This window comes from Cydia pomonella, chromosome 26 (assembly GCF_033807575.1).
Source record: "Cydia pomonella isolate Wapato2018A chromosome 26, ilCydPomo1, whole genome shotgun sequence".
NCBI lineage: Eukaryota > Metazoa > Arthropoda > Insecta > Lepidoptera > Tortricidae > Cydia > Cydia pomonella.
The window spans coordinates 4,804,543-4,830,982 of record NC_084728.1 but is presented as its reverse complement, the minus strand read 5'-3'; the positions used below and the strand labels follow the sequence as shown (position 1 = coordinate 4,830,982).

General features: G+C 38.8%; 5 protein-coding genes across 5 annotated transcripts; 3 read left to right on the top strand and 2 right to left on the bottom strand.

Moving 5' to 3' along the window:
- Positions 1–1,148: 1,148 nt before the first annotated feature.
- LOC133531827 (chorion class A protein Ld2/Ld41-like) lies at positions 1,149–2,104 on the bottom strand. The gene is made up of 2 exons (XM_061870220.1): positions 1,902–2,104; positions 1,149–1,529 (listed from the first exon to the last, which is right to left on the bottom strand). Exons 1-2 carry the CDS (start codon positions 1,953–1,955, stop codon positions 1,185–1,187), a joined length of 399 nt encoding a protein of 132 aa, XP_061726204.1. The 5' UTR covers positions 1,956–2,104; the 3' UTR covers positions 1,149–1,184.
- Positions 2,105–2,146: 42 nt separating this feature from the next.
- LOC133531825 (uncharacterized) lies at positions 2,147–3,616 on the top strand. Its single transcript, XM_061870217.1, has 2 exons — positions 2,147–2,291; positions 2,893–3,616. Exons 1-2 carry the CDS (start codon positions 2,247–2,249, stop codon positions 3,472–3,474), a joined length of 627 nt encoding a protein of 208 aa, XP_061726201.1. The 5' UTR covers positions 2,147–2,246; the 3' UTR covers positions 3,475–3,616.
- A 1,185-nt stretch (positions 3,617–4,801) lies between these two features.
- LOC133531855 (uncharacterized) lies at positions 4,802–10,531 on the bottom strand. Its single transcript, XM_061870250.1, has 4 exons — positions 10,398–10,531; positions 8,016–8,420; positions 5,589–5,702; positions 4,802–5,079 (listed from the first exon to the last, which is right to left on the bottom strand). The coding sequence occupies exons 1-4, from the start codon at positions 10,524–10,526 to the stop codon at positions 4,855–4,857; spliced, it is 873 nt and encodes a 290-aa protein (XP_061726234.1). The 5' UTR covers positions 10,527–10,531; the 3' UTR covers positions 4,802–4,854.
- LOC133531828 (chorion class CB protein M5H4-like) lies at positions 5,893–6,627 on the top strand. Its single transcript, XM_061870221.1, has 2 exons — positions 5,893–5,986; positions 6,281–6,627. The coding sequence occupies exons 1-2, from the start codon at positions 5,939–5,941 to the stop codon at positions 6,575–6,577; spliced, it is 345 nt and encodes a 114-aa protein (XP_061726205.1). The 5' UTR covers positions 5,893–5,938; the 3' UTR covers positions 6,578–6,627.
- A 126-nt stretch (positions 10,532–10,657) lies between the features above and the next one.
- LOC133531826 (chorion class B protein PC10-like) lies at positions 10,658–14,719 on the top strand. Its single transcript, XM_061870219.1, has 2 exons — positions 10,658–10,798; positions 14,133–14,719. The coding sequence occupies exons 1-2, from the start codon at positions 10,748–10,750 to the stop codon at positions 14,658–14,660; spliced, it is 579 nt and encodes a 192-aa protein (XP_061726203.1). The 5' UTR covers positions 10,658–10,747; the 3' UTR covers positions 14,661–14,719.
- The last annotated feature ends 11,721 nt before the right edge of the window (positions 14,720–26,440 follow it).

The following is a 26,440-nucleotide window of genomic DNA, read 5'->3' as shown; positions in this document are numbered from 1 at the left end:
CTAGCGGTAAGAGCGTGCGACTTGCAATCCGGAGGTCGCGGGTTCAAACCCCGGCTCGTACCAATGAGTTTTTCGGAACTTAAGTACGAAATATCATTTGATATTTACCAGTCGCTTTTCGGTGAAGGAAAACATCGTGAGGAAACCGGACTAATCCTAACAAGGCCTAGTTTACCCTCTGGGTTGGAAGGTCAGATGGCAGTCGCTTTCGTAAAAATTAGTGCCTACGCCAAATCTTGGGATTAGTTGTCAAGCGGACCCCAGGCTCCCATGAGCCGTGGCAAAATGCCGGGACAAACGCGAGGAAGAAGAATTTAGTTAGTATTTCCTTGCATTCGTGTCGTGAAAAATGTTGAATATTTAATAAAGGCATTAACCAAGTTAACCTAAGTACAATTATTAGTAAGGAGGTATTATACGAATTCCTTTCATAAGTTAAATTCCAATTGCTGACAATTATATTATAAAGGTTTTCTGGAAGAAATCGCTTTATAGCGATAAGACCGCCTGTTGTTACCTGGTTCTATTTTCCGTTAAAATTTATTTGTAATTTATATGTATGTAAAATGTATAATTATATTATTATGTATTGTCCTTGAAAAACGGATGAATACGGGTTTTTACGGAACGCCAAAATTAATAATGTTCAAAAATGTACAGCAAAAAATTATGTTATGCAAATTCATGTCGTTAGTTTTTTAACAAATTACCTAACATGTACATGATTACCCAAACATGCATAATCACTGTCCCATCGCGCAAAACAGACGTAAGTGACGTTGGAGGCTGTTCGATGTTGAACTTTATCGCAGAATAATAAGGTACACATGGCTGGAATAATTTTTAAATGTAACCTATGACTGATAAGCGTTGTTGTAGTTTATTGACCTGTCGTTTTAACAAAAGATATATTTTGGTGTGAGGATGTTGACTTTTGTCACCTTTGGTTAGGACTTATGGTCACTTTTGGATGGGTTTGGTTCAGCGCCGGGATAAGTGGCGTACTCGAAGAAAGGCCGTTCAGCAGTGACCGATAAAAGGCTGATATGATAGTGATGTCATTTTATTTTAAGCTGAGATTTTTAGTTGTGTGTCAGATTATAAGCATAAAACTCTGTTACCACGACAGGCTTAATAAAACAACTAAGTGTACGTAATTTTCATTTATTTTTAATATTATATATTCACTGGCACCCGCATCCACACTGTCCGGTAATAGAAACCGATCCGGATGCCGGCACTATACCCTTGAACTCGACGGAGCCGAGCGCGGGCACGGAGCCGACGACGACGGTGGTGCCGCTCGCGCCGATGTCGCCGGACACGCCGACCTGCCCGGTGCCCGAACCGCCGTAAGCAGGCGCGCTCAGACTGAGGGCAGATGCCCCCAGGTTGAGCGTAGGCGCGCTTAAGCTGAGACTGGGCGGGATTAAGCTAAGTGAACTGTATTTTTCAATGGCGCCGAGATTGAGTCCGGAGGATTCGTACGAGATTTGGCCGCACCCGCATGGTTCATCGCTCAGAGTAGACTGTGAGGAAATAAATCTGTATTAATTAATGTGCACCTTATTTAAGGAGCTGTACTGAGGAGTATAAAGTTAAAAATAATTTATAAGAATGTAGATAGGTACAATTAATTTCATTCATGAAAATTAGTTGAAGTAGTAGAAGGAATATGTGTAAATATACAAACTTACTGTTAAACTTATTAATTTTCGTTTTTTTTAGATATTCAGCCTCGACGAATCTTATTTTTTTGATACAATAAATGCATGTTTGAAGTGTGAAGTTGATATGGTTGAGCAAATTTTCATAGTATACAGGCTTGAAATTATTCTTGCTTAAATAAGCTTATTAAATAGAAAAAAAAATAAAGTCTAAAATAAAAGGCTTTTTTTTACCTGAATTAGACTAGTCTGCACACATAGAACTAAAAAAGCAAAGCGGGGCAGCATGATATTTCTTCGTTAAAAGAAATTAAATGATTGACTCGTACTAAAATACCTTTTATACTAAAACTTTCATGTAATATGGAGAAATAGGTCAGTGATAAATTATTTTATTTCTTTCGGTGAAAAGCGATAAGCGTACCCGAAAACTACTTACAAAACGACTTTTCACAATAAAGTTAAAACTCGATACATATCTTTAATTAGGCAATAGTTAGATATGGGTCATATAAACCAATATTTTCGAAAACTAAGTCATTGTTAAGAAAACTGCTAAAAAGGAAAGTGATAGTTAAAATGGCGTTTAAAGTTGTACTTTGTGTTATTGCCGTCTTGGGTCAGGTAAATAAGAAATGATTTAATAAATATATATTATAATAATTTTATTATTTATTTATGAAAGACTTTTGGCAAGACTTTTTTGAAACTTTAGGATAGAATTTTTTTTTATAATGAAGCAATACAGTTAAACTAATTTTACTGTTGAATTGTCGTATTTTTAATTACTCGTGCGACATATTTCAGAAATTAAAACAAAAAAATATTACTTTGCTTATCCGCGAAAAGATAACGTGCTAGTCAATCAGTTATACTTACTTGCGTATTTTTACATGTTCATTGTTCCCACCTGACGCCACGCCACTTCCCCGAGTTTCGCCAAGACATGCCCCAACGTTGGCTGTAATTTGGGCTAGTCAATATATCATAGAAAGTTTATAATAAGTATGTGTGTAGATTAAATAGTGTATGTAACTGTACATAATTAGGCATTAAAATACTCGTGTGATCCTATTAAGAAACTCTCTTCGTTCGTTTCTTAAACCCACACTCGTGTATTTTAATGCATTTTATTATGTAGCAGTTACATAAACTACTATTACTACTACTAATAAAGTAGCATAATCGTATGTTTTATAATCTTTAAAATCACTTTTCTTTTCAGTCCTTTGCTGCGCCATCTAGCTGCGGCTGCTCTCAAGATTTTAGCCCCCCAGTATACAGTAGCGACGGCGTCGTTATTTCCGAAATCGACTACCAACCCAGTTATAAACCTATTTCTATCAGTTTTTCCGAAAAGGACACCCAATCAAGCTACAAACCTATTTCAGTCAGGGTTGAAAAAGAAAGTTATAATCCTATTTACCATGTCAGCACATCGGCAAAAGAAAGCTACAAGTCCAGGTCCAAACCTACTTACGTCAGAGTTTCCGAAAATGAGAGCTACAAGTCCAACAAACCTGTTTTTGTGCCCTCACTTGACGTGCCTAGTAATGGAGGAACTTTTCTCGTAACTAGCGTCGGCACAATCGTTCCGTCCGGCATCGGTGTTGCCACCGACTTAAGTCTCGGCGGTGAGTTGGAGGTATCCGGCGTCCTTCCGTATTTGAGCGCCGTAGCTTTTGAAGGACAGTTTGATGCTAACGGCGCAGCAGCTGTGGAGTATGGTTGTGGCGACTGTGTGGCTATCACGGAAGAAATAAGGGGAAACCCTAATTTTAACCCTCTTGTCAGTGGCAAATACTGATCATCTTATTCTCAAAACTTAATATAGGGCTTTAAGTAAGAGTGTGTGTTTTTAACAAGAAAGCATCAGTATTAAGTTTTGTTAATGTTATAAGTTTATTTAATTTTGTTGACTGAATAAATTAGTATTTATTTCTAAATAACTAAAGTTTTTTTTCTACCATAAATATTCGTTCATAGATGTTCATATCTTGGCGCAGATAAGTTGCCCCAATGATATTTGAAGAGTTCCTTCGATTTTTAAGGATCATCATGAGATCCAGGGCTGATGATATAAGCCTTTCGAGCCTATTAAAGTCAGACCTAGCCGCGAAAAGGATGACTCACGCTAGATCGGCCCGTGCCCGGGTCAAGGGGTCCGACATGTAATTTTCTATGATGGCTGATCGGTGATCACGTGGTGCTTTTCATAGGAAACGAAGCGCCGGAAGCTCCGGCCCGGCCCCGCCCGGTTTAGCTGGAGTCATCGGAGAACATACTTAGGTACGTCAAAAAACAATGATCCCAAAAAAATCAGACCCCCTTTTTTCGAACATTTAAGTCGTAAAATAATCCTAAAGATGACTGATAGCATCTTTCTTTTTGAAATTCGATGCACGCCTTTTTCCTACATGAATACTAGGCAGGTACATTATTTTTATCAATCGTTGCAAGTAGTTTTACGTAATGATGACGCCACATTAAATTCAATACATTATGCATATAGCGAGATATGTCACGTATTAGATGTTTCTAGGTCATCGTCTTCCTTGTTAATAAGAAACACATAATAGTACATTTCAATACTGCAAAAAATAAGAAACATGCAACGCAATGCAAGTGGGAATAAATTAAAACACCACCGGAGTGCTTTAACACGAAGGGAGTGATTTAAATCGACACGAGTTGCAAATTGCCTATTCAGACATGTATCGTGCAACATTTTACAGTACATATGGCCCTTTAAATTTCCGACATGGATACGTAATGTGCTCATCATCGCACTCGTGCGATAAAGTAGCACCAAATGTATTGTAAATATACACATAAAACGTTCTATTTAGTGCAATCTTTTCTATGTTATAATTATAATTGATTTAAATGATAAAATGACTATTTTTCTGACATAGGTATACAACGCGCATTCCTAAGTTTTTACTCCTTAGCAAAACTACTATGAATTATGTAGGTATTAAAAACTCGTGTTGGATGCAACCAATACAATATTTACCATCCCCCACACTAATCAGCGAGAATTCTTAGACAATAATGCAAAAAGTGTAGCTATTATGGAGATTTTAGTATCCACCCAAAACTCAGTCGCATGCTGACATTAAAAACAAAACCAGTTCTTATTTAGAAATACTTGTGTAATGAGTAAAAAAAGGTTATTAAAAATAATTTAGTTGCATCCGCATCCGCACTGTCCAGAGATGGACACGGAGCCGGACGCGGCGACCTTGCCGCCAAAGTCCACGGAGCCGAGCACGGGCACGGAACCGACGATGCAGGTGTTGCCGCACGCGTCGATGTTGCCGGACACGCCCACCTGTCCGGTGCCGGTGCCGCCGTACGAGCCAGCGTTGTACGAGAGTTGGTTGCAACCGCAATTCTGGCTTAAAGCCATCTGTAATAAAGTTATAGATGTAAAAGAAAACTTCTTAAGTTTTGTTCGTGGAAGAAATAGGTTTGAATATGCATCCGTTCCAAAATGAGTATCGTAAAATTCACCATCAAAGGACCTGCAAAGTAGTCTCTGATCTCAGTAGATTATTTCATTTTTCAAATGGCTAACGCGAAATTTAATTTTGTATTTTGGAAGAAATATAGTGCAAATTATTTTTTTAATTTATCGGTAATACTCTGAAAACATTAAATAATTCCAGTCGAAAGTCTTTCTAAAAAGCAAACTAATAAAATTAATAGTTTACATGTCATTTTGGATATTATAGTTCGTGTCATCGTGTCATCCACGATGACGCGCTGATTTGTCAAATCTAACCTTTAATAATATTACAATACGAGTCAAGGCATGCGTCGTCATGAATCACACGATCTATAAATTATTAGCAAAATATGTTTTTGTCATTTACTTCTTTATGGTGGCTTCCTCACTTAATTTTAAACCTATTTTACCTGGATCAGGCAAGCCATGACGCAGAGAATAAGGATGCTGAAGCGAGACATTGTTCGTGACTTGTGTACTTCTTTGACAGAATGATCAACCCAGAATTTGAACCAATTTTTATACTAACATTGTAATGTGAATGGAGAAATATGTTGAAGATAAGCCTGAAATTCCGTTCTTACTAAATATTTATTAATAGGTTTTTGTGTCAAGACTATTACATTATTTGTGATAATGTTCAATGCATATTATTAATTAATTGTTTTTCCTCGAAGTTAAGCAAGAGATATTGGAACAGTATAAAAAATGGAGTCTTCGACCGGAATATTCATTCCTAGTTTGCTAACAAATTTACGAAATGTCTTTCAAGGCTGTGATTTTCTGTGCCGCTGCCTTATTGGTTCAGGTAATTATGAACACAATAAACTATTAAATGTTGAATATCCTGTAGTTTTATAAGTAAAATACTTAGTTGACATAGAATAAATCAATATTCGCTATAGTTTACATGCCAAACAATCGATTTTGTTCTGTTTCGAGAAAAAAAAAACCAAGAGTAGGAGAGCCCGTAACCTAAAGGAGTTCAGACCAAAAGATATTTCGTTCTAAGCACATGATGGTTAATTTTAAAAGAATTTACTTATATTTTCTTCTCATACAATTCTCATACAAAAGCTGTATATTTTCTTGGATGTTTTAGAGCATCTCCGCTCAGAGAAGCTGCGGCTGCCAGTCCATCGAGGTGTCCAACAATGGCGGAGCTTTAACCGTGACCAGCGCCGGCCCCATCGCGCCGTCCGGCATCGCCGTCGCCTCCGACCTCGGCCTGTCCGGCGACCTGGACCTGTCCGGTACGCTCCCGTACCTGAGCGCGGTGGCGTTCGAGGGCAAGTTTGACACCAGCGGTTCGGCGCCGGTGTGTTACGGCTGTGGGGACTGCGTCGCCATCACTCAGCAGATCGGCGGCTCCAGCAGCTGCGGGTGCGGCAGACGCTAAGACTTTGTGTACTTGAATTGCCATATTTTATAATAAAACAGCAAAATGCATTGATTTTTTCCCTATATGACTAAGGTAAATCAGTCGGTTAAAATTAACCAATGTCGACATAGTTAATCCTCATCAAGGCAGAAGCGATCGTATGCGATAATTCAAATATATAATCGGTTCGGTGTCTATCTACACTCATCGATTTATTTCTCATATTACGCAAAAATCTTGAAAAATGTGTCATTTAATTAACTCCAAAATTCTTGTACTACACCAGACCCGGCCGGCCGGGATCCGGCAGGATTCTGGTCAAAATCCGGCTGGATCCGGCTGGATTGAATATCAGTCCGGTTTGCACTCCCTACTCTATACGCACAAGAACATCATTTACTTACTTATTACGAGTATGTTAATTAAATAGTCCTAAAGTAAAACGACATAGGGTGGCCAAAAAATACGTAGAAAATTATTTATATTTTTATTATGAATATTTTTCTTACTTCAACAAAAACTAATCTAAAAAAAATATTTTCAAAAACAATGACTAGATTATCTTGTTAACATATTTTTGTGCCGGCCTGTAATTATTAATTATTATTTAATCATCAGCACCAACATTGTAATTAGAGCTGAGTTTAGGTCAAATCTGGTCATCCATTAAGGCCCAGTAGGTTTGTGTTCTTCTCTCACTCTCACTGAGTGTAAGCGCTACGACTTCTCAAAAACTCCATTCTCTGAGCCTACTGCCCCTTAAGGTAAAATTTACGATAGGCAACCTACGCAACTGATATGAACGTGAGCGACCTACTACCTACTGAATATAGGTAGCTAATACTAAGCGGACTCCCTACCATCATCCATCTTTTAATAAGGTTTTGATTTTTTTACTGCCTCAGGGATGACTCACGCTACAACGGCCCGGGGCCGGGCCGGGGCGTCCGACACTTCAGTTTTCTATAAAAAACATCACGTGATCACCGATCACCCGTCATAGACAACGAAGTGTGTTAGTTTTTTTAAAGCCTTGTCCCCTGCCCGGACCGTTCTAGCGTTAGTCATCCTATACTTTTTATCGATTCTTCTTATCGGTTTGCAATATAGTTTGTATTAGATGCAGCCTTATCTTATAGTCATCCTAATTTGTCATTCTTACATTCGCTATTTGTATTTTTAATACCGCATACCTAATTAAACGAGACGTAGGATTTTACAAGGATTTCTTAATTTAGTCTCTGTAAATATAAAGTGTAGACCTAATTAGATAAAATGTCACAATCTATCTACATTGGATCTATAGAGGTTCAAGGCATTTGCCAGGGCCAAAAATACAAAAACAAAAAACTTTTAACAAATTGCCATTCCATTTATTATTCTTGCTTCACTACTATTCACTAACATTTAGACTTTTTAAGTAACCAAAGTTTGTTTCCATCATCAGTACCTAAACCTTGCAGCCACACCCGCACTGTCCCTGGATGGACACGGAGCCTCTCGCCGGCACCTTGCCACTGAACGCCACTGAGCCGAGCACCGGCACGGATCCGACGACGGCCGATTCGCCGGACGCGCCGACGATACCCTCAGCGCTCACGACTCCGGTGCCCGAGCCGCCGTACGACGCGCCATAGCCGCTGCTGATGGTAGATGCACCCACGCTGATGCTAGGTGCACTTACGCTGATAGGTTTACTGTAGCTGACGCTAGGTACACTGTATTCATATGCATTAATACTGCAGCTGGGTGCACTAACACTGTACTTTTCGATGACTTTCCCTACTCCGCCAAGTCCAACGCAACCGGAGGGCGCGTAAGAGATCTGATTGCATCCGCACGGCAGCCCGCACAGAACAGTCTGCCAAATAAATTCATTTTATTAATCCTTTTTCATACATTTCTTTATCATATTTTCGGACCCATGGTTTATTATTTATTATTTTAAACTTTATTGCACAAGTACAAGTATAACGTACAATAGGCGGACTTAATGCCTTGAGGCATTCTCTACCAGTCAACCACTGGGCCAAACAGAAATTTGCTAAGGTGGGTGCAGTGTGAAAAAAAATATTCCAAAATTAAATACTAAGTCTAATACTACTAAGCCAGTATACAAACTAATAGGTAATATATATAATACTTTTATAAACTACACAAATTATCATTATAAATACATATATAAATTAATTACATAATATACTATACAATATACATAAATATACTTCTGCATGTGTGCGGGGCAGGGGGGGGGGGGAGAGGGGGGGGGGTCCCACTAGACAGTATCTAGCAGGTGCTTGTAGAGAGTTCGTTTGAAATTCAGCTTGTTTGGGGCTTGTCTAATCGTTAGAGGAAGCGCATTCCAAAGACGGATTGCTTGAACAGCGAAAGAAGACTTTAGGAAACCAGTATGGTGAGGGAGAACAGAGAGTTTAAGAGAACGGACAGAGCGCAGCTCGCAGCCTGGGCGGGGGGTCATAAAGTTGAAGTTACATTTGAGATATTCTGGAGTGGAGGGCTCGAATAGGATAGAGAAAAGTGAGGAGAGTATTCGAAAGGAACGGCGCTGACGTATGGGAAGCCACTTGAGCTGGCGACGGTAGCTGGCTATATGATCAAACTTTCGAATTCCAAATATGTGAAACAGATTTACATAAAAAAAATTGAAAGCCACCTCGTGGTGCTTTCGATATAAAACGAAGCGCCGGAAGCTCCGGCTCAGTCCTTTGTGGTGTGGTGTATCGTTGAATATGTCTTTCATAATAAATCCGGCGCTTCGTTTTCTATGGAAAACACCACATGATCACCGATCAGCCGTCATAGAAAATGACGTGGCGGATGCCTCGGACTGGGCCCGTCCCGGTCTAGTGTAAGTTATCCTTAAATCTATAGCAAAAAGATATCCCTACTTTCTGTTAACATTTTGTCCGTGTACCTAATTTATAGTTGTACAGCAATACTATTCGCTTTGCACCTTTTCATACAAACTTCTATACAGAGGAAGGTCATTTTTCTCTGCTGATTGGCAGCACCCATGCCAAATTTTAGCTTTTAGTACTAATGATCACTGACCTTAAACCACTGACGGCCAGACGGGCAGATGGAAATGGCGAAACTATAAGGGTTCCTACTTGACTACGAAACCCTAAAAACTTGGCCATTACGAATTAAAAAACCGACCGACCAGTCTGGCCTAGTGGGTAGTGAAGTGACCCTGCCTATGAAGTGGATGTTCCTGGGTTCTAATCCCGGTAAGAGCATTTATTTGTGTGAGGAGCACAGATATTTGTTCCTGAGTCATGGATGTTTTCTATGTATTTAAGTATTTGTATATTATATATATCGTTGTCTTCGTACCTATAACACAAGCCTTCTTGGCTTACCGTGAGACTTAGTCAATTCGTGTAAGAATATCCCTATAATATTTATTTTATTTATTTAAAAAGCGAAAACAAAAAAACACATGATCAGGAATTTAAGTAGGTATATTATTATGGGATCCTACCCTGCTACTAATATACATGAGATATCGTGGCAGCCATTGTTAAGATTGGATATAATTGAATTAATAAGGACCTAAAAGAGATAGGCGTAGGGGCGTAGGTGACACCGTAGCCCAAAACCGGGAACAGTGAAAAAGGCAGACAAGGAGAGCTGAGGGCCTACCGTGAACCACGTTCGACGTGTTTCCTCCCTGTCACACTTAGCTACGAATTTACAAGTGCAATAGAGAGGCAACACGTCGAACGTGGTTCGTGGTAGGCCCTCAGCTCTCCTCTGACCTCAGATAAAGGGATAGGACAAGAAGATATTATGTATTTAATAAGCTAAACGTTACCTGGATCAGGCAAACTTGGACACACAACACGAGGAAAGCAAAGCGAGACATGTTTGTGATACTTTTCTTACTTAAAAGAAATGATGACTTACCCAAAATTTCGACTGCTTTTATATTAATACTTATCATACAAAATTTGGAAATAAGGTCAGCAATAACACACCTGCAGTTTGTTCTTTCTTTGCCAAAGAAAGGTGATAGGAAATGCGTGACGAAAAGGTTTTTCTCTATCTTTTGTTTAATTATTTGACGTACTTTATTATAAAAAATTGATAACAATTTTAATAAAAGCTGGTAGCTGCATTAGAATAATCATTACTAAAGGAACTATCAGAGTAGAAAGCAGTAAAATGGCATTCAAGGTAGCTTTACTCTGCGTGGTCGCGTGTTTAGTTCAACAGGTAGGTTTTATTTTATTTTCATTCTTACGTTATATGTTTTTACTCATATGTATCACGGTCACGTAATAAGCGTCGCCCAAGATTTATGAGGTTTTGACTGATCTATGTAATCTAGTAGGTACCTATTTCTTTTTATAAATACTGATGTAAAGAGTAGGGTAAATACTAACTGAGGCACATATAAGTATCTATCTATACATATAATAAAGCTGAAGAGGGTCGAAAGTCTGTACATGGAAGATATTCGAAAAAAAGTTGGCTGGTGATACTTATATTCGATAACAGAACACGTTACAACAGTTTTTAGAATTTTTGTCTGTTTGTCTGTTTATCTGTTTGTCTGTTTATTTGACCGCGCATCACATGAAAACGGCTAAACGGATTTTGATGCAAACTTTACTAATCGGTCGAGAAAATCCCCGGCCAAGTTATAGGCTAAAAAAATTCAACCCCTAGAGGGGGGGGGGGGGGGGGGGGTAGCCACTACACTCGATTAAGTTTGCACCTGAATCTTATGGCGCTACAAAAAAGGAAAGAAGGTGCAAACTTTTTTTGTTTTTCTTTTTTTAGTTTGAAGGAGGTGCAAACTTTTTTCAAATATATGCTACTACTATCGAGTACCCTGCTAAACTAACAGTTGGCGCTGAAATTAAACCTCCGAGGAAGGATTTTTGCCAAATTAACTCTAAATTTAGAAGAGGGGGTACGGATATCAACAAATTTAATTGTATTTAACAGTAAATTGGTTGTCACACATTGCACAGTGCCATCTTTTGGGGAACTGACTAAACATTTAGTAATCAAGTAAACTAAAAATGAGTTTACTTACATACTTACGTATTAGTGGTAAAATTAACACGCGCATAATTGCATAATTATTTTAAAAAATATTAATTTTCTCCGTCATGAATTATACCTAATCGTAATTATATCGCATCCATATTCATACGTATAGCCTTCTTTAAGCACTCAATGATGGCCTCGAAGGTGGGTACTTTAAAAAAAAACAGTTTTCTCTGACGTTTGCGGAGTAAATGTCAAACGATTTGGAACACGCATTTTATACGCGTTTAAATGCCTTCCCGAAAAAAATGAAATCTTTCGCGAAAGTCTCGCAACGCATTAAGGCTACAAGGGGCACGGTCTCAGGAGTCTGAGGAAGACCACGGTAAGAGACTCAGTGGCGCTCTAGCAGACCGCTTCGCTTTCGGCTGAAAAGGCATGCCAGCGCGAGTCTCCGTTGCGATCCCAAAGACATCGTACGCAATCTGTGAGATCGCTCGAAACTAGCGACGATCGAGATTTCAGACGTAGCCACGACTACCAGAGACGTTATGCAGAATCGTTCCTTCCGTCCGTGAAAACCTCATTCGGAACGGAGACCTGACACAGGTGACGCAGCGTGAGAAATCCTGGGTTTGTGAGAGAGCTATACTCACGCAAAAAAAGGAATAGGCAGCGGCAATTAATGCGCGGAAATCGAAGGTGAACATGCAGTATATAATTCCTCTAACACTGTCTTGGATGAAGGCAACGTCACAACATACCCGATGGAGTTCCTAAACTCATCGAGTGCTTCAGGATTCCTAGCACACGTGCAACGGAACCCGGCTAAAAGTAGTGCAACTGCAGCGAAACCTCATCGAGGCGCAGATCCTGATGGGGTGCGGCGCCGGAGAAGCCGTGTTCATCCCGCGCATGCCCCTCATCCTGAGCAAGTTCCCGTTCCGCTTCAAGCACCTACAGTTATCCTTGAGCGTCTGCTTTGCCATGACGCCCATGACCATTAACAAGTCGCAGGGGCAGACATTGCGCGCCGCCGGCATGGACTTGGGCACGGGCTGCTTCTCGCACGGGCAGCTCTACGTGGCGTGTTTGCGCGTTTATACCAGCTATTCGTGGTAATACCCGCCAGGGAGACTTCCAATGTGGTGTACAAAGAAATATTGTAAAATGTCAATGTTATATGTCAATGTAAATATACTTTACATACCTACTTATTTGTATGTAACTGTAGATATAATTGTATGTATATATTTGGGTGTGTATACATAAACGTAACTGTAAATAAAATGCAAATGCTCGGCCTCAAGATTTTGATATCTCTTCTCCTTTCCTCTCATTTTCTAACTAATATTACACCTAAATGCGAAAGTATGTTAGGAAGTATGGATTTCTATGTGTATATTTCTTACCTTTTCATGGACCGATTTGGATGATATTTGCCATGGACATGATTTGGATAGGTACAGTCAAGCACGTAAAAATACAAAAAATGGTACTGTATTGTCCGATATACACCTACTACTCTGTCGTTTAAATCACCTCAAAAATTTGAATAAGCGCGAAAAATACTTTTGATTTTGGAGTGTAGTTGAAGGGGTTCCTAATTGTAAAATATTTTATCTGGACTATAGTCCTCTAGCGTATCCATCTGTCAACTTTACTTTAAGTTCCACCTCCAGGGGAGAGGCAGAGAAATTAGGGGCGAAATAGCCGCTTAATAACAGAAACCGAATTCCACGCGGGCGGAGCCGCGGGCACAGCTAGTACTCTATAAGTATAAAGACCGTGCGCGTCGGATGGTCTGCCATCGTGTGGCCTGAATCGGAAACATAAACATGTACATTGACACTTCACGCCAAAGCAAGTGCTGCCATCTACCGTTATCACACGTTTTCTTGTGCATAGTAGGTTCTGCCATCGTGTGGGCTACATTGGAAGCATAAACTATATTTAGATACACCACGGGCCAAAAATCTGATGTCTCCTGTGCTGTCCCCTATAGTTTACGCACGCTCCCTATACACATTTAAAAGCATTGAAATTTGGTTTTAAATTGATTTGTTATGCAATTTCCATTCTGATAACACTCCATTTCATAAATACGAGTAAAGATACTTTTACCTAAATGGTTAATTGAAAGTACCCTCAAGAAATGCTATAAGAATTAGTCATGTTTAAAAAAAACACATGTATTTTACTATCCTCGTATTCTAAATGAAAAGTAGAGTATTTAACTCGGGCGAAAAGCATCATTTCAGTCTCGGACTATTGGCGCTCTCGCTGCGTTCGAGCGCCAAACTTCCTTGGCAGAAATGAGTGCCTTTCATCTCTTGGTTAATCTGTTACAATCTCAATCAATCTTGGTTAATGTGTTATACATCGCCTAAATACGAGTATATGTGTCACATTAAACGTTTTGGGCTGGACCAAAGTTTTGAGCATTTATTCGTATAATTCGGAAAAGAAACCACAAGAACATAAATGTTATAATTTGTCGTTTCTGGTCCTTCTGTACGACTCATGTCTGATAACATATCTTTAATTTCAGTCCTTGGCTAGCTGTTACCTGCCTAGACCATCTAGCTGCAACGCCGGAAAAGTGATCGTCAAAGAAATCGATGAAATAAGTTATAAACAGATTCCTATTCGACCGAAGAGCACTGGTAAAGTGATCGTCAAAGAAATCGAAGAAATTGAAAAGATAAGGTACAATCCGATCGCTGTTCGACCGACAAGCATTTCGAGCAACTGCGTATCCATCGATATACCCAATTATGGAGGCTCGCTGGCTGTTTCCAGTGTTGGACCGATCTCGCCCTCCGGCATTGCCGTCGCCACCGATCTGGGCCTGGCGGGAGACGTGGTGCTCTCCGGCGAGCTGCCGTACTTGAGCGCGGTGGCGTTCGAGGGCCAGTTCGCCACCTCCGGCGCCGTGCCGGTGGCGTACGGCTGTGGAGACTACGTCGGCATCACGGAACAAATCGGAGGCATTGCTGGCTCCGGTTCTTACATTGGAGGGAATATCGGTGCTAGCCCTTATGGCTCTTCTTACCTTGGTTGTGGATGTAAATACTAAAAGTTGAGCGATTTGGTGGAGGTATTGGTTGAAATAAATTGATACGGAATATATTGGAATCTCTAAACTTTTTTCGCTTTTAAGGAGTAAGTTAATGACATAAGTGCTAGTTTAAGCATTGTCTCTCTTCCTCTTTCTCCTCGCGTTTGTCCCGGCATTTTGCCACGGCTCATGGGAGCCGGGGGTCCGCTTGGCAATTAATCCCGAGAATAGGCGTAGGCACTAGTTTTTACGAAAGCGACTGCCATCTGACCTTCCAACCCAGAGGGTAACTAGGCCTTATTGGGATTAGTCCGGTTTCCTCACTATGTTTTCCTTCACCGAAAAGCGACTGGTAAATATCAAATAAAATTTCGTACATAAGTTTCGAAAAATTCATTGGTACGAGCCAGGTTTGAACCCGCGACCTCCGGTATGCAAGTCGCACGCTCTTACTAGTCTCTAGTTTTAAGCATCTTAAAAGATAATATTTTATTATATCCTTTTTTGAAGTAGAATCCTTTTTACAAGCTTTTATTTAACTTGCCCTGCTAGTCTGTAGGTATATATGTTAGTTAGTGTCGGTCAAAACTTGGCTGAATTTGACCAACTTCCCGATTTCTGATTGAGATGAAATTTTGAATATGTTTTCATGCAAATCGTATGATAATGCATTATTATGAGAACATAGAGCTGACCTGATGATGGAGACAGCAGTAGGCCTTGGGAACACTGTGGTAAAACAACGCGAACTAATTGTGTTTGGGTTCTTTAGAATTGCCTCGATGAGTATTAGTTGCTTGTGGGAAGAAAAGTACAGTCAGCGATAAAAGTTAGTACCAAAAATGTTTTTTTTTTTTTTTTGCCAAAAACTTATATTATATATATATTTGACAAAACATAGGCAATTTACTGATAGGAAAGCTATAGTAGGTAAAATAAAAACACGGATAAAACAAAAATTTAAAATATTTATTAGAAAATGAAATTGAAAAGTTTCACTTATTAACAATGCCAAACTAATGTTAAAAACCAAATGCAATAATTCGAAATTAAAACATTACTAAAGACAGATAGAATTTTAGAAATAAATCAAATTTACCAATTATTGAAAGCATTCTGGGAAGCAACCTTGAGATATTCAAGGGTACCTATGACGCTACGATCCGTTTAATTGAACCCTATTTCATTTACGTTGCGCCAATTGTTTTGCATCATTGTCAAAATCATATTGGTCAACATCCGCACCAATGCCGGATTTAGAGGTCTGGAGGCCTCGGGCAATAAAGGAGTGGAGGTCCCCTGGCCCCAAATTTTTTCCAAATTAAATGTTAAATTTTCCGAATTCTCTATTGTGGAGGCCCGGGGCAGTAGCCCCGGTTGCCCTCCCCTAAATCCGGCCCTGATCCGCTCTACACTCTTCCAATTTTATGTTGCCCGTATACCCTTGTGAATGTAACGACTCGACAACTTGCCGGTTCAAATTTAAGTCGGGACGATAATGGTTAGAACAGGTGGTTATCTTTTCAATCACGCCTTCAGTGACGACCATTTCCCCCGCACCAGATACCGGGTGACCAGCTAGCAGGCTCGACGTGTGCAGTAGTTCTGTTACATGCCAATTTGACAACAAAATTGTACCATCAGGGCGCATAACAAAGATGGAGAACCGTCCCGATTGTCCCTCGCCGACATCGGCATCTTCAGTGTCCACCAATAATCCTTGTGAATTGTATAGCTTGCCGTTCTTCACATGAACTTCGAGGGCGGCTCTCTCTTGTGTTTCATAGTAAGTAATGAAAGGCGGACACTCGAAATTCTTTTGCCAAACGCAAGTCTTATCCTCGTTGTGGAAGCGACTCTGCATATAATATGCACCGAACGCGAATGCCATACTCCAAACGCCGGTGAAGTTTCCATAGCTGGAGCACTCAGTATTGTTTGCCCATTTGCAAATGTGAATGCCTTTATCTAATTCAACCATATATAGAACTCCTTTGAATGATACCATATTTCTAATTCTAACGCCACTCAAATTCAAAGTCACAGATTCACAATAATCTATCGTAGCATCTGGTTTTTGGGTGCACTTCCACAAATGCGGTGTTTTTTGAGCGACGGCTAATATATTGTTCTCAACTCTTGAAAGGCCCATAATGCCTTTAAATACCTTACTGGTCATGGTGTACAATTGCATACAGCTGTTCTCAGATGTTAAAGAACAACGCACCAGTGTACCATTTCCTAAGCCAGCGTAGATATATTCATTATAATGAATTAAAGAAAAGAGATTATTACCCGGTACGTGGAAGGGTCGGCAGCTGTCTGGTTCATCCAATACACACCGCAAAATGGTACCACTATAAAGAGCTGCATAAATGTACCCATTTGCTGTAGCTAAAACATTCACCCCTGATCCAGCACCCGTGTGAAAATTCTTACACGACTCCTTTTGATATAGATTACACTTTAAGATCACGCCCTTTTGTAGGCCGACGTATAAATGCTCCCCGGAGACACACAAGGAATTTACAAAGGTAAAAGTGGTAGAAAAAACTTCGCACTCATTAGGATCTTCGTAAAGACACCTCAGCACCTTATTTTGCTTGCCGACGAACACAACTGCAGGCGATGGAACGCCGAGTCTGGATTCTGAACGCTGGTTGTCGTTGAGCGGTGAAGCGAAGGCCGACGCTGCCAGCAGCAGTAACGCGGACACGAACTGCATGGTGTAGTACATCAAGACTCAAATTTAAGAACTGAATAAACTTAGTCCAATCGTGCGCTTTAATAGGAGACTGTTAAGTACTGGGCCCTTATTCGACATGCTAAAAGTGACGTTTCGTGTTGATTTCCATTTGATGTGGGAAATATTGTGACTTGTCGAATTGCTATCATCACCACCTGTCAGTGAATAATATCCACACTAGAGGCGGGGCGTTGTACCGGAATAGTTTAAGAACAGGTTATTTGTAATAGACTACTTTTAGCTTGACGAGTATTTAAAAGTACGGACTTTGATTTCTGAAATAAAACAAATATGAAACTTTTATCACCTCGTACCTCCATTCTTACCGTTACTTTAGGCAAAATAAAATTTTGTTAACAGATGGTCGTCTGGGTGTCTGTTGTATCTAAAAATAATGTAATAATATATAACAAAAATATGACAATAGATTCATAGCCTTCACTCAAAAAGTCACCATATTTCCGACCCTTACCGAAATAATAAGTCGATATTTGCATAAATAATCCTTGTTTGTAAGACGCCTAAGCACGGCAAATACGTAAACTGCCTATTGGGGGTCATACTCGTAAAACTGGTATTTTAGACGTACTTTTGGTACGAGTAACAGAGGACGTACTTTTGGTACGCAGTCCCAGCTCTAGTCAGGATTCTAGTTGTCAAATATAAGCGTGTCGAATACGTATTAGTTAACTGTCAAATGAAATTAGATCAACGGTAGACTTTTTTGTCGATGGGTATGGCTGCCATGTTTGGATTTATGACATTTGAAAGGGGATCCTAAGGCAGAGAGAAGTTTTTTCTGTACGATTTTGATTCTTCTACTGGACGCAAGATGGAGTTAGCTGCCAAATTCCGATCAGGCTGACGCAACTAGGAATAAAAAAGTTTTGTATGGAATTTGTTTCGCAAATCATTGCCAACGAAGAAAAAGAAAACGTCAGTGCTATTTATTCTGTCAAGTTTACATCAAGTCAACTGTCAGTCTAATTGTTTTGTTTGTTTTGAAGGCTTCAATGTTTTGTTCGGGTATTTCGTGTAATTTCTTTATTATTTAGTGAAAAAATCGAAAATAGTCAACCGTGATCAGAGTAAAGAGCGAGTTTGTTACAATGCCAGCGAGAAAACGGTTTTCTAAGTGTGAAATATGTGGCAAGCGAGCCACTCGAGAAAATCACGAAAAAAGGGATTTTATGGCGAAATTTCCCTTGGATGAAGACTGGTAAGTATTGCTTTCGATACTTTTGGCCTTATTTTGGGTCAGCAGGCTATAAACACATCGAAAATTAGATATTTTATATTATTTTTCGTTGTGAACTAGGGATGTACTATAACTATCGATAACTGTAGTTTTATTTGTATATCAGTGTAAATAATTAAATTAAATATGTAAAATTTCCTGAGAACTTGCATGCAATATGACCATAATTAATTCGTCGAAGATTAATAATGCATAAATTATCTATTACTTATGCATTAATGGTCATTAGTTAACATGTTTTTTTTATCTAGTCATTATTTAATATATTAACCTAAAATGTAAGAAAATTAATCTCTGTTTTTATGATAAATAAAGAATTATTATAGGACATTATTACACAAACTGACTTAGTACTAAAGTATGCATGGCATGTGTTGTGGGTACTTAGACAACGATATATATATTTACATAGACCTAATTTATAAATACATATTACAGTACATATGGTGCTACTTTTCCGCACTAGTGCGTAAATTAGCACATTATGTAACTATGTCGAAACTTTAAAGAGCCATATGTACTGTAAAACGTTGTACGATACATGTGCGAATAGGTAATTCGCAACTCGTGTCGATTTAAAACACTCCCTTCGGTCGTGTTTTAATTTATCGCCACTCGTTTCGAATTTCCTATTTTTCGCACTTGTATCGTAATGTACTAGAAAACACCCATGTCCCACACTAATAAACGCCCGTTTCAGGATTTGAACCTGGGACCATCGGCTTCATAGGCAGGGTCGCTGCCAACAAGGCCAGACCCGTTCTCATGATTAACAGACATATAAATACATAAAAAGTTAAAGCATTGATAAAGGGTTGTTGATAACTGGATGCCGAAAAACATGATTTATAGATGCATATTAGCGCGAAATAATCAGTTGATCATTTCATTAGCAAACACTTGGAATATAAACTGTAGATAAAGTCATGTTTGTCCAAGGCTGTATGTTTTCAGATGCAGGCAGTGGGTCAAATTTGTTGGGAACGAAGACCTGATACATCTTCCCATAGAAAAGTTACATTTATTCAAACATGTATGTGCACATCATTTTGAAAATAAAGCTTTAATAAAAAAAAAACACGACTTAAAAACTGTATTAAAATAATTCGAGTCCACATTAAGCCCGACCAGATAGTAGTCCAATTAAGAACTATCCACTATATAACATACAACTTAAATGTGGACTCGATGCTAACCTGATTTCGAGTACAAAATTTGTAGACAGGAGCCTATGTTTCAACCCTCCCCATTTTATCGATATCGATAAGAATCGCAAGCGTGTAGCGTACTACACTATTTAAATCGCTTATGTTGGTACTATGGGTCTTTGACAGTTCTTTGTCGTATATTTTGGTAATGATTTGCGAAACAAACTGATTCCACTCGCTAGTATGGAAGTCCCGTCTCTTAAAATGTATTGATTATATATGCTCTTTGATTCCGAATATTCCGATCTTGGCGTTATAAAAATAAACCGCAAGAACCATGACAATGACATGCAGTTGCGTCGATGTAGATCTATCATAAAAACGTACATGTGACGCAAGTGACAATTGTCCAGGATTAAAAAAATATCTGACAATTAACATAAAGCAATACAATACCACAAAATGTCAAAAAGAAAACAGATTTATTATAAAAATACAAATTATATACAAAGCTTCGTTTTAAAACCAATGGTCGTGGGTTCTAACCCCGGCTCTTAACAATGTGCATCTTGTAACATGTACCGATTGCTTTTCAGTAAAGTAAAATATCATGAGGAAGATGGAGTAGCCCCAATAAGGTATATTTTCCCTTCTGGGTTAGAAGGTCAGATAGTAGTGAGACAGGGAGATATAGTGAAGAATGCGGAAAAACAAGTATTTATTGTGTTGTTAGGCTAGATTATTTTTTCAAAATTTGAAAATGAACGCAACAGCATGCTCAAAGCCCCCTGTGAGTCAGAATCTGTTAAATTCAGGCTTAAGGCGAAACAGGAGCTGAGTCCGCACACAAATTTGAGATTTTTAGGTAAATATCGCAGTCGTGCTGACGAGTGTGGCACCCCGTACCTAGTTAGAGACTATCCCTTGTGTGTGTACCAACAAACCAAATTTTAGACAAATATGATACGTCTTCTACTTCTTTGTCGTTGTACTCTTTGCAGAGCGTCGTGGTCAACTGCTGACATCAGGCGCAGATGTTGCTTGCCGTACGATTTCTCGCCATTTTTCGCGGTTGGGGGCCATTCTGGCAAATGCGTTCAGGGGTCCCTTCATGGCAGATTTGATTTGGTCAGTCCATCGCATAGGTGGCCTTTTGCGCGGTCTTTTTCCGTTTGCTCTACCCTGCACCACTAGACGCTCTATGGAGCCGTTGTTCCTTCTCGAGACGTGACCGAAAAAACTGAGTATGCGGGTCTTTACGAGAGTCGAAAGGCGCTGCTTGATACGGAGTTCTTTAAGGATGGAGACATTAGCCCGAAACTCGGTCCAGGATATCCCCAGCATTTTCCTCCAGCACCATATTTCTAGGGCGTCTATCTTCTTCTCCTCTGTTTTTCGGATAATCCAGGTCTCCGCAGCATATAAGAATATAGGAAAAACGAGGGCCCGTATAAGCCGAACCTTCGTGGTGTTTGTGACGTTTCGGTGATACGTAGCCTATACGTAAAAACTAGCCAAGACAAATCCTTTATAATTTCAGGATTTTCTACACAGCACAGAAATGGCACCCATATAGATCTCAATTCCGTTGTCGGCGAGTCAACAACGACACATATTCTTAATATTGAACTTAATTGGCTCTCATTTCACATTTACCTATGTTTTAAATTAATTATAGGCATAGACATACCATATCCTATTGTAAGTACAAAGTTTCAGAGCAATCTAGCTAGCCGATTTAAAATGAGAGCGTAACTACATTTGTATGGAGAACCGAATTTGCTGCGGACGCACAATGTAGCATAATCGGATTAGGACCAACCTCGAAATCTCTGTAACAGTCATGAAATTTATTATGTATATAAATTAAAGGCCCCTTTTTCATGCCCAAACCATTTAACATTTGGGGACCTCGAGGAATCGCAGGCATCTTAGAAAATGTGTACCATCCAGGAGAAATTCGCGTTTTACTCTAAATCTACATTCTTTAAAAAAAAACAAATAAGTCACACACTTTTTCCTATGCCGTCTGATCCCAGTGGCCCCTGAAGCTTAAATTTTAAGACACGTAAACAGGGATACTAGAAATTGTAGGAGTCCTACAATTTCTAGGATCTCCGAGAGTGTGTTATGGGGATCCTAGAATTTGATTACTGTCACTATTTTTTGAACCCCATTTAAGACCTAAAATCTGTTTTTGCAATAACATTATTTAGCCCTAAACTTTTTTCATCCATTAATTTTAGTAACTTTGTATTGCATAGCACTTTTATACTAATTGTGGATTTACTGATGTCTATTTTACTGAAATCCGCTCAATAGTTAAGGCGCTAGAAGAAAAAATATGATTTAATATTCGGAATCCTCTCAACTCAAGACGGTTGTATTGATTTTTCTTTAATAGAACAAGTAAAAATAGGTTGTGGATGGCAAGAGGAATCTACCGATATGTCGTTTAAAAAAATCCGTCTATTATCCTAAGCTACAGTGTACTGAATAATCAATACTCATACCCATAACCCTACTTTCTGGTTAAGTTGAAGTCAAGCAAAATATGGATATTGGAGTAGATCATGTACAAATGTATAGTTAAAAGTGGAATTTTTATTCTTCCTAGTTTCCTATTAAGAGAATATCCCCTGAAAGGGTATAAGCGCTAAATCTGGGTTCAGCAAGTACTTTTATAGCAAAATCAATTTTTTTCGCAAAGATGTCTGGAACTATTTTGTGTAGAATTTAAGAAGCTTGAATGTTGCCCTAAACGATGTTTGAATAAAGAACGTAGATTTAGAGTAAAACGCGATTTTCTCCTGGATGGTACACATTTTCCAAGATGGCTGCGATTCCTCGAGGTCCCCAAATGTTAAATGGTGTGGGCATGAAAAGGGGGCCTTTAATGTATATACATACCAAATTTCACGACAGTTCCAGAGATTTCGAGGTTGGTCCTAATCCGATTGTGCTAATGCCACTATGTAAGTAAACTGTAACTGTATTGCGGACTCAACCTTAAAGTTATATTTTTTTAAGAATTAACGTTGACATAGTAACGAAAATAATAAACACGTCAATTGAAGTAAACAATATTATTATATCCAAGAAAAGTTTGCAAAATAGGTACATTCATGATTAATATGTAAAAATATGTAAAACACCATTAATTATTGAATTAAAATTATGATTTTGTGTTAAAACATATGAAGCAAATAATACAGCCCGATTACACGGGCTACATATTAAAAATGATTATCATGGAAACAGTAAATATACACAGGTGAACAAATTTATAGTAAAATAGGTGCATAATTTCAGGGCTTGCCTGGCCCACGTATGCTGTACCTACCTACCACGACCACGGCCGTCTCCTACCATTAAATTTTTCTAATACGTATGGCCTTACTAGTTACTAGCGAACAGTATTCCATGTTCTTGATCTAGAATTTAAACCCTTAACTACATTGTGGCGCTTGGGGTTGAATTTGAAACTCTGGGGCCCTAGCGTGGCTCTATGAGAGCGCCTTATATAGGCTTCTGGTGACCAGAGGACTGGCCTATATTTCACTCAGCGGATCAGCATTGTTATCCAGGGGGGCAATGCAGCCAGCCTTCTGGGCACCCTACCGAGCGACCAGAATATAGGGCAAATATTTGATTTATAAGTATTTAACTTAAGTGTTTTTATCATGTTTTTTATTTAAACTTACAGATGTCCAATTACCAGCAAAGTTTTTGAAGAGGTGTAGTTTTTATATTTCCTGGTATCAAACTGATACAGGAAACTGGAATATCAGTAAATAATTTACACTGAAGAAAATGAAATATAGTCACATGTTTTATTTAATTGAAGAAATCGATAATAAAAATATGTTAACTGTAAAATATCTGTTTTTTTATTTGTAGTTGAATAACAGAATTATGTCATTGATCTCCTTTTAACATAGGAATCATCTTTGTGTAGGTACAGTCAGCATCAAAAGTAGCGGATCAAATAACGTTTCATAAGTAACTGCCATTCTGTATCAGCTTAACAAAAAGTGATGTCTTTAATATAGAACAACTAATACTGTAAAATATAACGCGAATTTTAGAAATTTATCTATATTTGGAAAAGTTACCCGGAATATCAGATACTTTTGGCGCGTTGTTTCATCCGCTACTTTTGATGCTGACTGTACATATCAACAATAGGTATTTAGGTCTTGGTAAGTAATATAGACAGTACAGTAGGTCTTATCTTAATAATTTGAGATCTCATACATGCGTTCCGATATATCTGATGGAAACTGTACATACAATGGGGGTCGCGTATACGAGTACAAAGAGCATTAAAACAGTTGTTGATAGACCAAGTGAGCCAGCTACTAAAGTACCTATCTTTGTATCTATTTTATGCATAATGTAATAGCGCAACATAGTAATTTTTTTTGACAAATGTAGAATTATTTTTATAGTAATAAATTCAACATAGGGTTATTCATGAACCACCTCTTAAAAAAAAACGGACTTTATCTCTAAATCTATACTTATAACTTGGTTCGAGAATTCAATTTTTTTACAAATACAAGCGTTCATAGGAGAATATGTGGAGCGAGCATTATTCGACGTGTAGGTGTGGGTTCAACAAAAAGATCGCATGTCAATAGTGCTTTATTGTCGTTAAAATTCAATTAATAATCGCCTTTATCGACCATCAACTGTGTGGTCACTTTTTAATTGATTGACGTAGTCAGGTATAGTTTCACTACTCGCCGCCGCATTGTTCATAGCGCATTACTTATTCTATCGAATACAAGATGTCGCTGATTCCTGTAAAGTTATGTTTTTAAAAAAAAGACGCCTTACTCTATGCCATATATTGTATGAAAGGAAGGGTATTCCCTGTCGTACGTCAAAAAATCCAAGATGGTGCCCAAGCCCATGGACAAAAAAGTCTAGCAATAATATCAACACATGTCAAAATTTGACATTAGCAATCCACAGTCAGGTGACAATCAAATCAAACCGAACCACTTCGAGTTCAGAGCCATTACAAACTGTATAGTAGTAATAAACAAAGTTGATTTTTGTTTGATTATTTTTTCTATGAATGAGTTTTGATTGTTCCAAATGATATTATCCACAGTTGATAGAATCAACACTTGATACAATCAACATGCGATAGAATCAAGTGTTGATTGGATGTGGACGCGAAATTTGACAGTTGTGCATCTCGAATAAGGCCCCAGGACATACGCACGGGAGGAGACGCGCGGGCGGAAAATGATAAAGTGACATGGAGGTTAAAAGGTTGCAAAATATTGCGAAAATACGATTGTGTAACAATGTATAATTGCATATTTTATTTTTAATTACTTGTTTTTATTATATTAAATGTTATTCAGGTACCGAAGCTAATCTGTTTAAAAACAAAAAATATTTCTAAGAAGTAGAAGTACTATCATGAGTTAGTACCCGAGACCCAAAGTGCCTCATATTCACATTGATTTACATCACAATTGTCCTTCTTATTGCAAGGGTATAATGCCCCTTTTTGATAGATTAGAATAAGTACATAGTACACTTATATAAGTTAGTAAATAAGTAAGAACGGACGTCAATTCACGTAGGTAATCATTATTTTACCTTATAGGCCAATTCGAACGTACACTGACATCAGAATGATATCTGAATGATGTTGTTATCGTGAGTCTCAAAATGCACAATAACTACGGTGCCCCTGAGCATGGCGAGAGATGTTAACAGTATATTCCTGATCATATTTAAAGACTAACCTCTATAAACTTTTTTGGAACTCGCCTAATTTCAGAGTTAAAGCCACTCACAAATAAAAACATCTTTTTATTGTTACTTAGAGAAAACGTCTTTTTTGATGGCGATGTTGCCACTAAGGGACCTAGTCCAAATCAAATATCCTTATTGATAGATGTCAAAAAGTGACAAGTAACACTTTGCAAAAAACAGGTACATATTACAAAAAAAAGTTTAAATTTATTTTGAGTTAGTTTTACAAAGCTTAAAGTCAAAGTTAGCATTTACATTTTATGTAAGTATAAATACATACAAAAATTCGAAAAAAAATAAACAAAAATTTTATGCTTGTGAAATTGACCTAAACTTATATAACATTTTTTCCTTCTCTTGGCCTCAGAAATGCGTGGGATGGTAGCCAACGTGCCAATCGTTCACCTTCACTAACACACTAGGCCTATTCATCTGTGTGAGATGTTTTAAGCAGCATCCTGGTAACGACACTTGCGTTCGTGGCTGTATAGCCCTATGCGAGAGAGGATCCCACGTCCACACACGCGGCAGGTGTATGCTTGCCCAGGTGGGCGAGGGTTGGAGGCCTGCTCGTGGCGCCTCATACGTTTCTCTCTTAAAGAGGTAAACCAGGCATCGTCGTGTTTGGCTTGACCATCGTGAACAGCACGACGCCATACGGGTCGGTCTTCGGCCAGTTTTTGCCATTGGTTACATGTGATATTAAAAGCAACCATATCACGCTTGACGCAATCTTTGAAGCGCAGCATTGGCCGCCCGACCAGTCTTTTTGCGTCTGCAACCTCCCCTAGCAGGATTTGACGTGGCAAACGAGTCCGTTCCATTCGATACACATGCCCAAGCCACCTCAGTCGTCTCTTCTTTA

What these genes read in the sequence shown, in the direction of transcription:
- LOC133531827 (XM_061870220.1), bottom strand. Translation starts at nt 1,955, where the DNA reads ATGCTGCCCCGCTTTGCTTTTTTAGTTCTATGTGTGCAGACTAGTCTA. An exon ending in TGCAGACTAGTCTAATTCAG is followed by an intron (nt 1,530 to 1,901) that starts GTAAAAAAAAGC and finishes ATTTCCTCACAG; the next exon opens with TCTACTCTGAGCGATGAACC.
- LOC133531825 (XM_061870217.1), top strand. Translation starts at nt 2,247, where the DNA reads ATGGCGTTTAAAGTTGTACTTTGTGTTATTGCCGTCTTGGGTCAG. An exon ending in TTATTGCCGTCTTGGGTCAG is followed by an intron (nt 2,292 to 2,892) that starts GTAAATAAGAAA and finishes TTTTCTTTTCAG; the next exon opens with TCCTTTGCTGCGCCATCTAG.
- LOC133531828 (XM_061870221.1), top strand. Translation starts at nt 5,939, where the DNA reads ATGTCTTTCAAGGCTGTGATTTTCTGTGCCGCTGCCTTATTGGTTCAG. An exon ending in CCGCTGCCTTATTGGTTCAG is followed by an intron (nt 5,987 to 6,280) that starts GTAATTATGAAC and finishes TGGATGTTTTAG; the next exon opens with AGCATCTCCGCTCAGAGAAG.
- LOC133531855 (XM_061870250.1), bottom strand. Translation starts at nt 10,526, where the DNA reads ATGATAAGTATTAATATAAAAGCAGTCGAAATTTTGGGTAAGTCATCA. An exon ending in TCCAAGTTTGCCTGATCCAG is followed by an intron (nt 8,421 to 10,397) that starts GTAACGTTTAGC and finishes TTTATTTGGCAG; the next exon opens with ACTGTTCTGTGCGGGCTGCC. An exon ending in AGTGCGGGTGTGGCTGCAAG is followed by an intron (nt 5,703 to 8,015) that starts GTTTAGGTACTG and finishes TTACAATGTTAG; the next exon opens with TATAAAAATTGGTTCAAATT.
- LOC133531826 (XM_061870219.1), top strand. Translation starts at nt 10,748, where the DNA reads ATGGCATTCAAGGTAGCTTTACTCTGCGTGGTCGCGTGTTTAGTTCAA. An exon ending in TCGCGTGTTTAGTTCAACAG is followed by an intron (nt 10,799 to 14,132) that starts GTAGGTTTTATT and finishes CTTTAATTTCAG; the next exon opens with TCCTTGGCTAGCTGTTACCT.